Raw genomic sequence first — 14,415 nt, forward strand, 5'->3', positions numbered from 1 at the left:
CACAGCATCCTGCTCTTGTCCCTTCCACCTCCAGACAGGTACATCAGCTATTTTATCGCCTGTGCAGTGCAGGGGTATTGGAATGCCTAGAGAGAGTGTCACAAGATCCTCTTGCTGACGCTTGGGTGCAGAAACGCCTTCTGTCTGTCTCTCTGACCAGCTTTGCTCATGTTTGATATTACAGCAGAGCCTAATACCAAAGATTCTAGAACAGAGCTCTGCTCTAGAATCTTTGCTAATACTGTTGAGTGGTCAGTGTCTGTGTAGCTTCCCCAGTATAAATGAATTGATTGACCATCCTTGTACAGGAAATTGAAACCTGAGTGGATTTCACTTCACTTCACTTCACTAGCCTGCTCCCTAAACTTTTTCTCCTTTTAACCCTTAAATCCTGTTTTCAACTATGATTATATTATATATATATATATATATATATATAATATGCCGATATTTGCAGATTGAATCTTTTAGAGGTTTATGCCAATGTGCCTCGGTCTCAAATAAACATACGGCCGGGTGCCATCATGTTCTTCACATTGCCAGTCGCCTCTCGCTGCCAAATTGCCATGAAGGTTACCTTGCATACCAATGCCACTCCTCAGTCTAGAAAGTTCTTTTTGCTGATGGCGCCAGTCCTGGTAAGCTGAAATGGCCTGCCATCTGTCTCGCTGGCCGTGCCTGGCCTGATGAGATGGGATGAAAGGAGAGGCTCACTACTGAGGTGGCCTTCCATCCAGCCAGCCCTGTGGCCTCAGGGAAGGGGACCTTGTCCAGTGACAGAACCTCAGTCTCATCTGAGGCACGGCCCTGGATCATGTCCTCTGACTGAAGGGTCTCTCTCTCTGTCTCTCTCTCTCTCTCTCTCTCTCTCTCTCTCTCTCTCTCTCTCTCTCTCTCTCTCTCTCTGTTTCTCTCTCTCTCTCTCTATCTCTCTCACACACTCTTTCTCTCTCTCTCTCTATCTCTCTTTCTCTCTCTCTCTCTATCTCTCTCTCTCTCTCTCTCTCTCTCTCCCTCTCCCCTTGGCCTTAGTCTGTGAATTGATTAATCAATAGTTGACACCAGCAGCAAGGACAGCGTGACTTTATTGACTTCACTGCTTTGCTACCAGTTCTGTTGTGCCATCATTACACCTGAGGGGCCAGTGTCTCCGTTTCAATGGACAGGAAGGGAAGACAATAAAAGAACAGTGTAAATGATTCACACTCATTTTTTATCAACCTCCCTGCTGAGGAGTAGTTACAGGGACCTTTTGTCCCTGTTTTTGTGCACCCATGTTCTTTTATAGCTTTGTCAAAAGATGCCAAGGCTAAAGCATCTTTAGAACAAAATCTAAAGCATCTTTAGACAAGCCAAGCCATATTTTGAATGCACTGGTTCAGATAACTAGCACGAGTGAGAAGTTTCGTTTAAATCATGAATTGCTGATTTGTAAACTATGCGATGATGTTTGCTTTTATTACGTGTGTCTACCTAGTGCCTCATCATGAAGGCAAAGGTTAGTTCATGCAAGTTCTCTGGACCACTTGAGCATGTCTGCATACAGCACACACACACGTCCCAATGTGCTGTGTATATACCACCTTTTGAAATTGATTTGGAGTGTGTAATTGTTGGCTCTCGGCCGCCCCTGGAGTTATTCGGCATATTGCTGCGTGTGCTGCGGTCGGTCGGTCGAGCGGTCCCCGCAGACTGAGTGGAATGCATTGAGCCGTCAATATGGCTCTGGACGACGGGAGAATCCATCATGCGGGCGCAGCGGGATACTAAGACACACTTGGTTGGCTTTTCCTATATGGATCAGTGCTCGCTGTCGCCCCCTATTGCCCCTTTGCTTTCATTAGGCACTCCAGACTTCCATCAGCAGAGTGATTTATGGTCTTTCCTCCTCATTGTACTGGGACTCCTTGGCCAACACATTGCCCATATTAAAACTGTGGGTACGTGGATCCTAGAGAATAACAGCAGAGTGCTAAACAACAAAAAAAAAATTCAGGTGCTTGATCTATATGAAATGAAATATGGATCCTACCCAGGCTGTAGTTGCTTCATAGGGTCTTGGGTTCTGTGTTGTGTTGACCATAGTAAGATTGTGTTTCTTTGATTGGCTTCATAAGTAGGTCTGTAAGTCTTTACAGTCTGAATAGGTTTGCTTTCTAACACAATCCATAAAATGCTTCCTTTTGTCTTTTTTGAAGGCAGAGCAGCTTAACCTCTGTTACATCACATCACAAATCATTATATATTATGGCTGGATAAAATTAGCTTATTTTTTGAAACCCACAAATCCCACTTGTAGAAATGCCTGCTTTTTGTTTCCTCCTCTGAGGTTTTATCCACAAATGAATTAAAAAGTGGAAGTCTGTTCGTTTTGTATCATGTCACTGAGCCACAGGAAACACATTTGTGTGTGTGTGTGTGTGTGTGTGTGTGTGTGTGTTAGTTACTATTTACAAGGCACCATGCCACAGCAGAAGGTCAAGTGGCAGCCACACAACAATGTGGCTAATTTAGCACTTTGGTGGACTCAAACTGCCCGTGTTAGCAGGAGGAAATGGACTCACATTCATGTCAAGTCTGCTCTTTTCTTCCCTCTGCCAGTTTCCTCAACCAACAGGCCCTCTGAAGCAGACAACGGTGAAAAAAAAAAAAAAACATGCTCTATTTTCCCCAGTTCAAGGACAGGAAAAAAAAAGTCCGCATTGAAGCTGCCTTGGCCTGGCCATCAGTTACATTGCCTGTCTGCAGCAATGTTTACTTGGTTGAGTGTTATTAAAAGGGCAACTGGTTGTGACTGAAATTCCAATTCCCCGAGTGTCAGGTCCAGGCTATTATCTTCTCCACTAGCTGCATCTCTCCTGGGGCGCTAAGCAAGCAATGAAGCTGAAGGATGAAGTATATTTTCGTAGCAGGAGGAAAGGAAAGGGTGGTGTGGAGGGACAAGAAACTACACACACACACACACACACACACACACACACACACACACACACACACACACACACACACACACACACACACAAACCCAGTACCAGTGACAATCTTTTTACTCAAGAAACTAGCCACAGTTTTGGGGTCTATGTCCATGGTCTCCTATTTTATTTAAAGTGTGGTAGCAGTAGTTTTCTGATCACTGTACAAAACACTAACCTAGAGACTAGACTATTTTAACCACACACACTGAAGACAGTCAGTGAGTGTACCAATTGACACTCTCTTTTCCATATCAGTTTGTGTGTGCAAGACTTAAACATTTGCCACCTCTTCGTCGTTCTGTGCGGCGGCTGGTCAGACCGTCACAGTGATGTTACTGTTTTCATATTTAGATCATAGTGATGTTACTGTTTTCATATTTATTAACTATTAACATAACTATTTCAACGTAATAAACCCGTTTAGAAATCATTTGGATGGTTAAATGACCTGTTCCGGTGAAAATGGTGACTTTCCCCGCTGCGCCTAGCGTCCCCAGGCGGAAAACCAACCTTGCAACATTGAGACTACCGTCCCGGAAAGAGAAGTGAGAAACAAGAAACTCGTTTTAAATCGTGTTTCTTACCTTGTATCATCCACATAGTTCTGCCAAACTTATGCTAACTGTTCGCTAGCTTGTAAACAAATCCATGTGCTTTATCGTTAGCTTTTCCCACAGTTTGAAATAGCATAATGCACAATTTCTCCAGCAGAGGGGGGAATCCTGCCAAGTTTCCCTTTAACCCTTAGAACCCGATTGACGCAAAGTCAAAAAACACACCCTTTCTTCTCTGTTACATTGCTCCGGAACTGTTCATCGCAGCGAGATGAAACCTTTATTGCATGACAGAGCAGAAGTGGGCCTTTCTAAAGAGACTACACACTTGTCTGTACGATCAAGTATGAAAATAAAAAAAAATCATGAAATTAAATCAAATTGCATCATATTTACAGTCTATACTTCTCTGCGTTCACCTGCGCACCCATTACTCTCGTTTGAATTACTCGCGAACCCGTGATCGCATCAATATGGCAAGCATATCAGATGAAAGAGGGGACACGGGGCTATCCATTGGTACCATGTTTATCGATCCTTCTGGCTTATAAAAACAGACGAAGTGACTGCAAAATAATAACGTCATGTACACAAACCAACACAGCACACCCATTACTCTCGTTTGAATTGCTCGCGGACCCGTGATCGGATAGATATGCCACGCATGTCAGATAAAAGAGGAGACTCAGAGCTATCATTTGACACCAAGTACATCCTTCTGGGTTATAAAACAGATGAAGTGACCGCAAAATAATAACTTCATATAGCTGGACTTACCCCACGTTTTTGTGGCAAAGCATGTTTATAATCCAACGCTATCGTGTGTTTCTCTATGGCAAAACATGTTCATAATCCGGTTTTGAGATCCTAGCAAATTCCTGCATGGCATCCAATTCAAGGCTCACATTGCATCCCAATTTGTTCAACAAAGAAACACATTTTTTGCCTTTACTTTGTTCATGGCAATGCAGTAATAAGTTGAGAATCATTATGAGTGCATACACGCAGGCTAACACGCAACCTCGGGTCAAGTCAGGTCAGATCAGTTCGTGTCACAGATATGGAGCGCAGAAAGGTCATTTTTCATCACTAAATAAAAAATGGCATTTATTTCCGTAAATCACACACCACATATTTCTGTAAATTGCTCAGCCCCAGAGTATCCCTCCAACATGGCAATTATATTGCCCGATTCAGGACAGTCTGCCTGCCAAAATAAAATTAATGCTCTCTCTCTAATACATGAAATGATGGCAGATCTGGATAGCCTAGACTCTGCTGAAAAAAACAATATATAATATGTGTGTGTGGCACTTACAATGACCAGAATAAATCCTTATGAATAAAGGTAGTGAAAATGCCCTAGAAACAGCTTAGGGTTCTAAGGGTTATATCATATTTATGTTACTGTTTTCAAATTTAGATCATAGTGATGTTACTATTTTCAGGTTTAAATCATAGTGATGTTACTATTTTCATATTTAGATCATAGTGATGTTATTATTTTCAGGTTTAAATCATAGTGATGTTACTGTTTTCATATTTAGATCATAGTGATGTTACATAGTGGGGTCACAGTATAAGAAAGCTGTTTTAAGCTGATATATTTTGCACGGCAAGTCAGGGATGTTGGAAGTATTTTCTGAGAGGGGGTGCAGATCATAAAAGCAGGAAAATGTTGAAATTCTGGCTGTTAAACCCTAGCCTGGCTCCACCCTCCTACGTACTTCCGCTCAATTTTCATTTCCCTTCAGTACGTCGCCTGGGATATTTGTGGGTTTTCTCAGGCCAAATTTGACCTGTCCAATCAGAGAACAGAGGGGGTGGCTGAGAACAATGACATCGAGGTCGTGTGTGGAGAAAGTCTTATCTCCTTTGTGTCATCTGTAATTTTTGTGGAATGTAAAATGGGACCACAAATCAACACTTATTTTATGTCACGAAGCGGTTCCCTTCCAACTTGGTTTGCTAATTGATGATTATGCCAAAGGGCTGGGAGAGTGCCAGGCCAGTTACACAAAATCAAAAAGGGTAAAGAACACAAGTGTTGCAGATGAAACGGATACTGCTTTCATTTGTGTTGGAATGCCGTCATTGCCCTGTCTCACAATGTTGCACAATAAATTCACAATTTATTTGGTAACCAGTGTCATAGAAACACAGAGACAATTTACCCATGAATGACATGCACACACAAGCACACGTACACACACACGTACACACACACGTACACACACACGTACACACACACGTACACACACGCTCACACACACACGTACACACACACACAAACACACACACACACTCTCCGTAGGTCAGCTTAGGTCAGTGCATTCCATGCTGCTGGGATCAGGACCTTGGCCAGACCCCGCTGCTGTCTGTGGACACGCAGCAGATGATTAGTGCTTGGTCATCACATGGCAACGGGTTCTGCTGAGCAACAGGATGCTCCGTGGAGCCGTGGACAATAGGGGCCCTCCATCCCATAGTACTCTACACAGACAGCCCCGAGAAGTGAAGCGGAGGGAAAATGGGAAATGGGGGCAGGTGGCCCAAGAACTGCCTCATGAGAAATGTTTTGAGCTTGCACTCTCCTCATGAACATCTCCTGATAGGCCTCTAGACTACATCCAGAGTGATTTAGGGCCAGGAGCTTTCACTGAACGCTGCATGTTGTAGGAAGATGGATTTTTTTTTTTTTAATTGTACAATATTGTTCTCTGTTGAAGTGGTTAAAAGCTTTACTGTTGGTGAGTCATTAGTTGTTGTTATTCTCATCTTCCTATTTTCAGATTCTCTCTTCAGCCATATATCGGTGACTGAAACTAAAGGTTAATTGGTACCTGGTAGGAAAAGTGCATAAACAGGGTTGCTAGTATGCTTTTTCTTTACTTTTCTTTTCTTTTCAGGGTTCAGATTTTCTTTTAAATCTCTCTCTCTCTCTCTCTCTCTCTCTCTCTCTCTCCCTCTCCCTCTCCCACTCACACTCACTTTTCTATGTTGCGGCAGATAGGCCCTCTCCCCATCTGTTGGATAAAAAGGTTTATCCTGTTTCTGTTTCACCTTCTTCTGCAGCTGGCCCTTTTGTGTGATAAGGCTGTTGTTAATGTGATCCCGGTCAGGGGGTCTATCTGTCTCTCTCTTCCTTCCTTTCTCTCTTGCTTTCTCTTTCTCCCTCCTTCTTTCTCCTCCTCGGTCTCCCTTTCTCTGCCATCCCCCCCCCCCCCTCTTTCTCCCTCTCTCTCTCTCTCTCTCTCTCTCTCTCTCTCTCTCTCTCTCTCTCTCTCTCTCTCTCTCTTTTTAACTGTATCTGTCACACTTACTTTACTACGGCACCCCCCGTCTCATCTTACACACACACACACACACACACACACACACACACACACACACACTTTCACATGCGCACACACACACACACACGCACACCTCTCTTCATATCTCTCTCATTCAGTGCCCTGCAGTGTCTGAGCATAAACAACAGCATGCTCTGCTTGTTCTTGTCTGAATGGAGCTGAAAGGAGCCCAGCAGGTCCAGAATGACTTTATGCTCTTCAAAACATAACCACATGGCTGAACAGGCTGAACACTCTCAGCCCTAGAGCCTGATGGAGAGAGAGAGAGAGATAGAGCGGGTGGAGAGATAGAAAGACAGAGAGAGGAGAGATTGAAGAGGGGAGGTTTGGCCTGTGGAGAATGCAGGGTTTTTTTTATTATACACTTGGCTTTTATTATGGGCTGCTGCTTTGTTCCGTGTAACCTCAGGGCCAGAATGTTTTGATGGTGATCTGGTGGAATAAACTGAGACGGAAACACTGTGTGTGTGCGTGCATGTGTGCATGTGTGCACATGTGCGTGCTTTGTGTTGACCTGATAAGCTGAATACAAGAAGAAAAAAGCAGTATGCATCTCAAATCTGAACTTGTAAACTATTAATTGGCCTATATTTTGCAGTCTTAATGCGAGGATACCACTATTACAAGCATGTGCCACCATTGTGTTGAAAGGCCTCGGGGGTTTTATAAGAGTGTGTGGAATCAGCAGATAGTTTAATGCATGAGGGAGATATCCCGTGTCAGTTTGGTTGAGATCAGTTTTGCTACGCCACATAATCGACGGACGACGTCGGACGTGTCTGGGCGCATTGCCTGTACCCCATCGGAAGAGAAGATGGAGAGAGTTACATTTGTTTGGTAACATCTTCTTGCCTTCAGCAGGTATTAGTGCTCTGGATCAGAAGTAGTATTTTTTTTTTTTTGCTGGCTGGCTGGCTCGCCAACAAAAGGAAATGACATTGAACATGTTGTGGCATTCAGGCCCAAATGTCAGGGCCTCTGCAGGGTTCCACTTCTTGCCTCTTTGTTGAAAAATAAATAAATAAAAAAAACACTTTCCCAAACAACAGATATTGCAGGATGTACTGTATTTGTTAAATGTCTCCAGAAAGACTCCATTCTAAAATCTTCTTCTTCTAAAAGCTTCTTTTCTTTGCTTTCAGGGGGTCTGAAGGGGGCAACTATCGTGGATGCCTTGGACACTCTTTACATCATGGAGATGTACGAGGAGTTTGAAGCTGCTACTGAGTGGGTGGTGAAAAACCTTGACTTTAATATGGTAAGAACCACTTGTTACTTCTTGGTTGAAGTTGGGGTGTGTGTGTGTGTGTGTGTGTGTGTGCAGTGTTTCCCACAGAATTGGATTCAATTTGTGGCGGTAGCTGACTTGGACAACGGGGGGGGGGGTCTTGCAATTGTAACAGTTAAAAGGCTGCTGATGTGTGGATACAATTCATAACGTTTTCTACATAGTTCATCAAAGGTTCGTACTTCTCCTTGGGACAAGCACTTTTGAATTTTGGAAAACACTTTTCCATTTACATCGGGATTTTGCAAACATTCAGTGTCAGAGTCAATAAAATGAGCCCTTTAAGGCTAAGCATGCTAAATTCGACATCCAAACAGTATTTGAAGTTAGCTTTGAGATGCTGCTTGATTGCATAACTTAACTTAGTTTAGTCGCCTCAATGTAGCCTACTATGTTGTGATAAGACCTTAGCAGAGTTAACTTCAATGCAGCAGTTTTGAACAAATTTGTGCAGCATGGTCACGATGCTAAGCGGATTTAATAGCAATTTAGCCAGACGTCTTCTATGCAATGCTTCTATGTGGCAACAACAATCCTTCAACAATCGTGAATATTTTGTTAAATGCACATGCAGAGGAGGGGCAGCGGGCTACGAGAGAGAGCGGGGCGGGGCAAGGAAAGGCTGTCTGTGTAAAAAGCGCCGCTCAATGCAAGGATTTGATCTTATATTTAATTTAAATTAAATTAAACATAGAATATTAATGTGTGGCGGCCGGTTTTGATTTCGTGGCGCCCCGCCACAGATTAGTCAATGTATGGGAAACACTGGTGTGTGTGTGTGTGTGTGTGTGTCCTGTGACTCTCCCTGCCACTGTAAGTTGTATTTAAAGCAGTCCCTCCAGTCTCAGTTGACATCAGTGATTCTAGTCATTTATGTATTTCATTTCTTTTTAGCTTACTGTACTTTTCACTTTTGTGTTTTTTGGCTCAACAAAAGGCTTCACTTCAAGTGCCTTGCTCACATCTCTATTGTGTACTGGAATTAGTGGGAGATGTTTGGAAGTATTTGAATATTACCCAGTCTAATAACATACCAAGCCCTCCAACCCCTGATGGAGGTGGTCTGTGGCAGGCCTGCTACTGAAGTGCAGCTGAGAGAGACGACCTGTCCTTCAGCCGGTGGTTGGGAGCACTCAGTGCCCACACTGCAGTTAGTAGGCCTTACCGCCAGGCCTGAGTCATCAGTCTAGGACTGAGTGTTTTTGTGTGTGGGAAATATATGTTATTGGAAAAATACAGGATTTAGTCCTGGGTCCAGAGCTAGTTGTTCAAACTTTTGCCAGCTTAAACAAAGCTTAACTTGTGTCACGCTGTTCGCCAGCAGCAGCATCTTTGTTTTCAAGTAGCAGGGAATTCACGCCGAATCGTCGCAACTCTGCCAACATTATGTTAAGCCCGCCTAGCCGACTCTATACACAATGTGATCGGTCTGGTCGAAGTTTAATTTTTCCAGCTCGCAAGCCAACGGAGAGTTGCTGGACTACCCTGGCAGCAAATTGCTGCGCTGCTAGGTTGCGTCTAGATTTTTAGGCTAACTCGCGCACATCTAGGCTAGGGCTGGGCGATATGGACCAAAACTGATATCCCGATTATTTTGGGGCTGATTGGCGATATACAATATCGATACGATATTGATATTTCAAACAGAAAGAGCGAAGTGCTTCATATATTCACTCAGCACAACAATTATGACAACACAGCCGGTTTTAATTATATTCATTTCAGACTGCTCTAACAGAGCTGTGCAAAAAGGTGTAAACAATAACATATACCAATAGGCATACAGTTGCTCTGAGGGCTGTGCAAATAACAATATTCGGTCGACCCTGACAACACAGGCCTACAGCTTTACAATAAAGGTAACACAAAACATAGGCTAAAAGCCAATATAATAAACCAATTGGCATACAGATAGAGCTGTGCAAATAAGAAAAAAGTAGGCTACACAGCACATACCTGTTTGTAAATATTTAACTGCACAAGGAGTAGGGCTGGGCGATATGGACCAAAACTGATATCCCAATATATTTTGGAGCTGATTGGCGATATACGATATATATCAATATTTTAAACAAAAATTTGTATTCACTCAACCAGCTTTAATTATAATGATTTCAGACTGCTCTAACACAGCTGTGCAAAAAAGTGTAAACAATAACATAGGCCTACAATAGGCATAGGCTACAGTTGCTCTGATAAAGCTGTGCAAATAACAAAAGACCAAAGGTTGACCCTGACTGACAACGCAGGCCTACATTGTACTGCACAATGCAATATTTTGGGCACAAAAATATTGAAAAAACCTGCAGTTTTGTCACACAATGCAGTTTTTTTTACCCGTAAGGGTTTGATGGGGCCTAGATGACAAGCAAATGTAGCCTATGATGGCCTAGACATGTTGCTATCAACAACAAAAATAGTTTTAAACAATTATTAGGCTACTTAAACAACGTAACTGAGTCACTCATCAAGAGTGTGTTAGACGCTACCGTCGTTTTGTATGCGTATATTTTTGCATGTTCCGGTTCGTAAGAAAATCCCTATGCACGATTGAATGGGGTTTCAGGAATCATAAAAAATGATGCCCCTAACTGCTCGCGAGTCCCCGCGTATCCTCTTAATAAAATCAGCGTGTAGGTTGTCTCCCTGAGGACTTTAGATCTGCTACTGTATATCACTAAACGCAAGCATTCATCACATTTAAATTAGCTAGGCTATGTACCAAAAATGACATTTTACCGTGAGTCGAAGAGCTGTAAACAGTGTTGTAACTTAAATCTGCGTGTACAAAACCGCTTGGAGCTTCAGTAGAATTTTGATTTCACAACGAGAATTCTCGGTCTAGCCGTTGATGTGCCGACGGAATAAGCATCAGCACCAACCTCTGATCAAGGTAAACAAAATCTGACTCGGTGTCCGTCATGTTTGAAAGTTTGTAGTGCTGCGAGGGAGAACGTGCACACGCAGGGGCGCAGTTGAGCAGAGCTGCGGCTATCTAAATGGTCTGAACACAGAGTGGCTTTGATAAAATGGCCCATTATTTGACATAATACCGGTATTACGATATTGTCTCAACTACATATCGTTTTCAAAAATATATCGGTCGTAGTCGTAATACCGATATATATCGCCCAGCCCTAATCTAGGCAGATGTATTCCGGCATAGACATGCTTTGCTGTAAACTTAGGCGCAAATGTACAAAATAACTTTTCCTAGCAAGATAGCCGTAAAAAAAAGAGTTAAAAAAAATACTTTGGTTTGTTTGTAGGGACCCTCTCCACAGTATCACATAAGTGTAATGCTATTTGGAGCCTTGTTAGTGATTGAAAGTAGTGTTCTACTTTGACATAGCCAACCTACCCTCAAAGCTATCGCTATATGCTATTTCGCTATAAATGCATATTCCAGTCTTACTCAGAACTACTCTGATCAATGTTGTTCTGGTCCCCAACAAACGTTTACACTCATTATCATCCAAACATTTTCCTTTCCTTGTTCTTAGACTGGATATGTTCTTTAAAAACGTTGACATTTTTTACCAGCAAACAAACAGACATGCTCTGTTTTTATACATATGCCGGAATACCCTATCAATCGTTCTTAGTGCTTCTCCCATTTTTTTTGTGTGATACTCCCACTTTTCCCTCAACCTTCCCGCATGTGTAAGAAAAGTGGAGCTTGCCTGACAATTCATCTGTGCCTGGCAAAATGCATACTTTTGTGCGGTCTGTTCATGCATTTGATGCCATGTTTTAAGAGGCAAATGAAGTATGAAACAGGCGCTATTCTCTTAGTGCATCAGCTCCTCCTTGTACAAGGATGCCCCCATCAGTATACCCTGGTTCAGGTCTCCCATACATGTATTAAACCTAGTCCTAGATCAGCGGTTCCCAAACTTTTTTCCCCGCGTACCACCACTTACATCCTGACTCTGCTCGCTCGAGAACACATTCTATTGACTCATTCCCGGGATCATTTTTAATTAGCCGCCCTACATGCTAACAAATAATACAATCAAAATGTGCAACTGGTCTGTGAGCACTCACACTACAAAAACAGTGTGGAGAACAACATTATGAAACACAAAGAACAAAGAGAACATAGGCTTAAGATAGAAAAAAAAAAAAATAATTTTTAACGGCCTTTTCATCTCACGTACCGTACCCCCTAGTGGAAGCTTCCATACCACAGTTTGGGAATCCCTGTCCTAGACTAAAAACTTAATTTTCATTGAAGTTCTCTATTTGTCTAATACTAGCCATGATCCATGTAATTGAACTCTTTATACAGTAATACACATACTGTGTTGTGGAGCTGTTTCACCTGGCCCCAGTGGAAGACTTTTCAGTGGGCATAGACCAGACGTGTGTGATCAGTAGCAACTCCTCTCGGTTCCCCTCTGTGGCCTGTGGGAGGCCGCCTTCATCTCCTGTAATGAGCTTCTCTGCTCCCTGTCCACCCACGTGCTGCAGCCAGACAGCCTGAATTTGTTTGTATGCGTCGACACACATTTATTTTTCACAGTGCTTTGTGCGGTGGAAACCTCCCACCAAAGGTGTAATCTAGGGTTGTCTTGTTCTCTTCAGACAGTCTCTCACTTCTTGCAGTCCTGTCTTTTCTCCCTCTCATTGACTTTTTCCAGTCTCTCTCTCTCTCTCTCTCTCTCTCTCTCTCTCTCTCTCTCTCTCTCTCTCTCTCTCTCTCTCTCTCTCTCTATTTCTCTCTCTCTCTCTCTTCCCCTCTTCCCCCTTTCCCCATTCTTATTGTTTGTTTCCTTTCCATTCTGTAGGACTCAGTCCCCCCTTTTAAACCAGCTCACGGCCAGCAGTGCAAAATGCAATGCAAGTAATGTGGAACTCTGGAGGTCTGTCCATTCTCATTTATAACTCTGGAGCTCTGTCTAGTCTCATTTAGAACTTTGGAGCTCTCTCCAGACTCATTTAAGGGCACTTTCATGCCTAATTTGTTCTGAATCAATAAGAGTTTTTCTCCATATACCCATATACCCAATCGAACTGATCTTTGGGGGAAACGCTCCACGTTGTGATTCAAAGAGTCAGGTGTGAAAGCGCCCTAGAACTCTGGAGCGCTCTCCAGTGTAATTTAGAACTCTAGAGCTCTTACTCCAGTCTCATTTAGAACTCTGGACCTCTCTCCAGTCTCATTTAGAACTCTGGACCTCTCTCCAGTCTCATTTAGAACTCTGGAGTGCTCTCCAGTCTCATTTAGAACTCTGGAGCGCTCTCCAGTGTCATTTAGAACTCTGGAGTGCTCTCCAGTCTCATTTAGAACTCTGGAGCGCTCTCCAGTGTCATTTAGAACTCTGGAGCGCTCTCCAGTGTCATTTAGAACTCTAGAGCTCTTACTCCAGTCTCATTTATCGTAACACCCCCAGTTATCACCACTTTTGTTCAGAAATTCTAAAACAACGATGTTTTATAACTCTTCAAAATAGCATTTGCTAAATGAACCTTACATTTTTCAGTAGCCATAGGTGTGTAGATTTGAACAAAATCTGGTTTTGGTTCTTAATGGGAGCATTTACTGCCTGAAATATCCGATTTTGTTTACCACGCTCGGAGTTATAGTGCTGGCCTGATGGGTCGCCTATTTACACCGCTTCAACGGCACATGAACGGTTAGACCGAGAATTCTTGTCATGAAATTAAAATTCCACTGGAGCTCCAAGCGGCTGTGTACACGCAGCCTTACTACACTGTTTACAGCTCTTCGAGTCATGGTAAAATGTCATTTTTGGTACATAGCTAATTTAGATACACCTATGGTGTGGGTGGTTGTGTTTCTTTAGGAGTCCGCTGTCTTGGTTTGCATAGAAATGGATATTAAGTGACACATACACGCAAGACTGCGGAAATACAGGACCGACAGTAATAGGGGAAGTTCCGATAGAACTCTGGAGCGCTCTCCAGTGTCATTTAGAACTCTGGACCTCTCTCCAGTCTCATTTAGAACTCTGGAGCGCTCTCCAGTCTCATTTAGAACTCTGGAGCGCTCTCCAGTGTAATTTAGAACTCTGGACCTCTCTCCAGTCTCATTTAGAACTCTGGAGCGCTCTCCAGTCTCATTTAGAACTCTGGAGCTCTCTCCAGTCTCATTTAGTTCTTCATTTCCTCAGCGAGAGCGGGGAGAAGGTCAGGGGAAGTGAGGCAGAAAGGTGAGTCTGAGGAGAAGCAGCTGTAGAAGAAGAAATTAGCTTGCAGATGAAAGTGGGGGGAGAAAA

At 43.1% G+C, this 14,415-nt stretch overlaps 1 protein-coding gene across 1 annotated transcript in view; it reads left to right on the forward strand.

Moving 5' to 3' along the window:
• LOC121712001 (mannosyl-oligosaccharide 1,2-alpha-mannosidase IA-like) overlaps positions 1–14,415 on the forward strand; it is a 128,854-nt gene that overhangs the window by 42,331 nt on the left and 72,108 nt on the right. The window contains exon 3 of the mRNA XM_042095903.1: positions 8,028–8,143. Coding sequence (XP_041951837.1) covers positions 8,028–8,143 — 116 coding nt within the window. The remainder of the gene's footprint in view (positions 1–8,027; positions 8,144–14,415) is intronic.

Source organism: Alosa sapidissima, chromosome 6 (assembly GCF_018492685.1).
Source record: "Alosa sapidissima isolate fAloSap1 chromosome 6, fAloSap1.pri, whole genome shotgun sequence".
NCBI lineage: Eukaryota > Metazoa > Chordata > Actinopteri > Clupeiformes > Clupeidae > Alosa > Alosa sapidissima.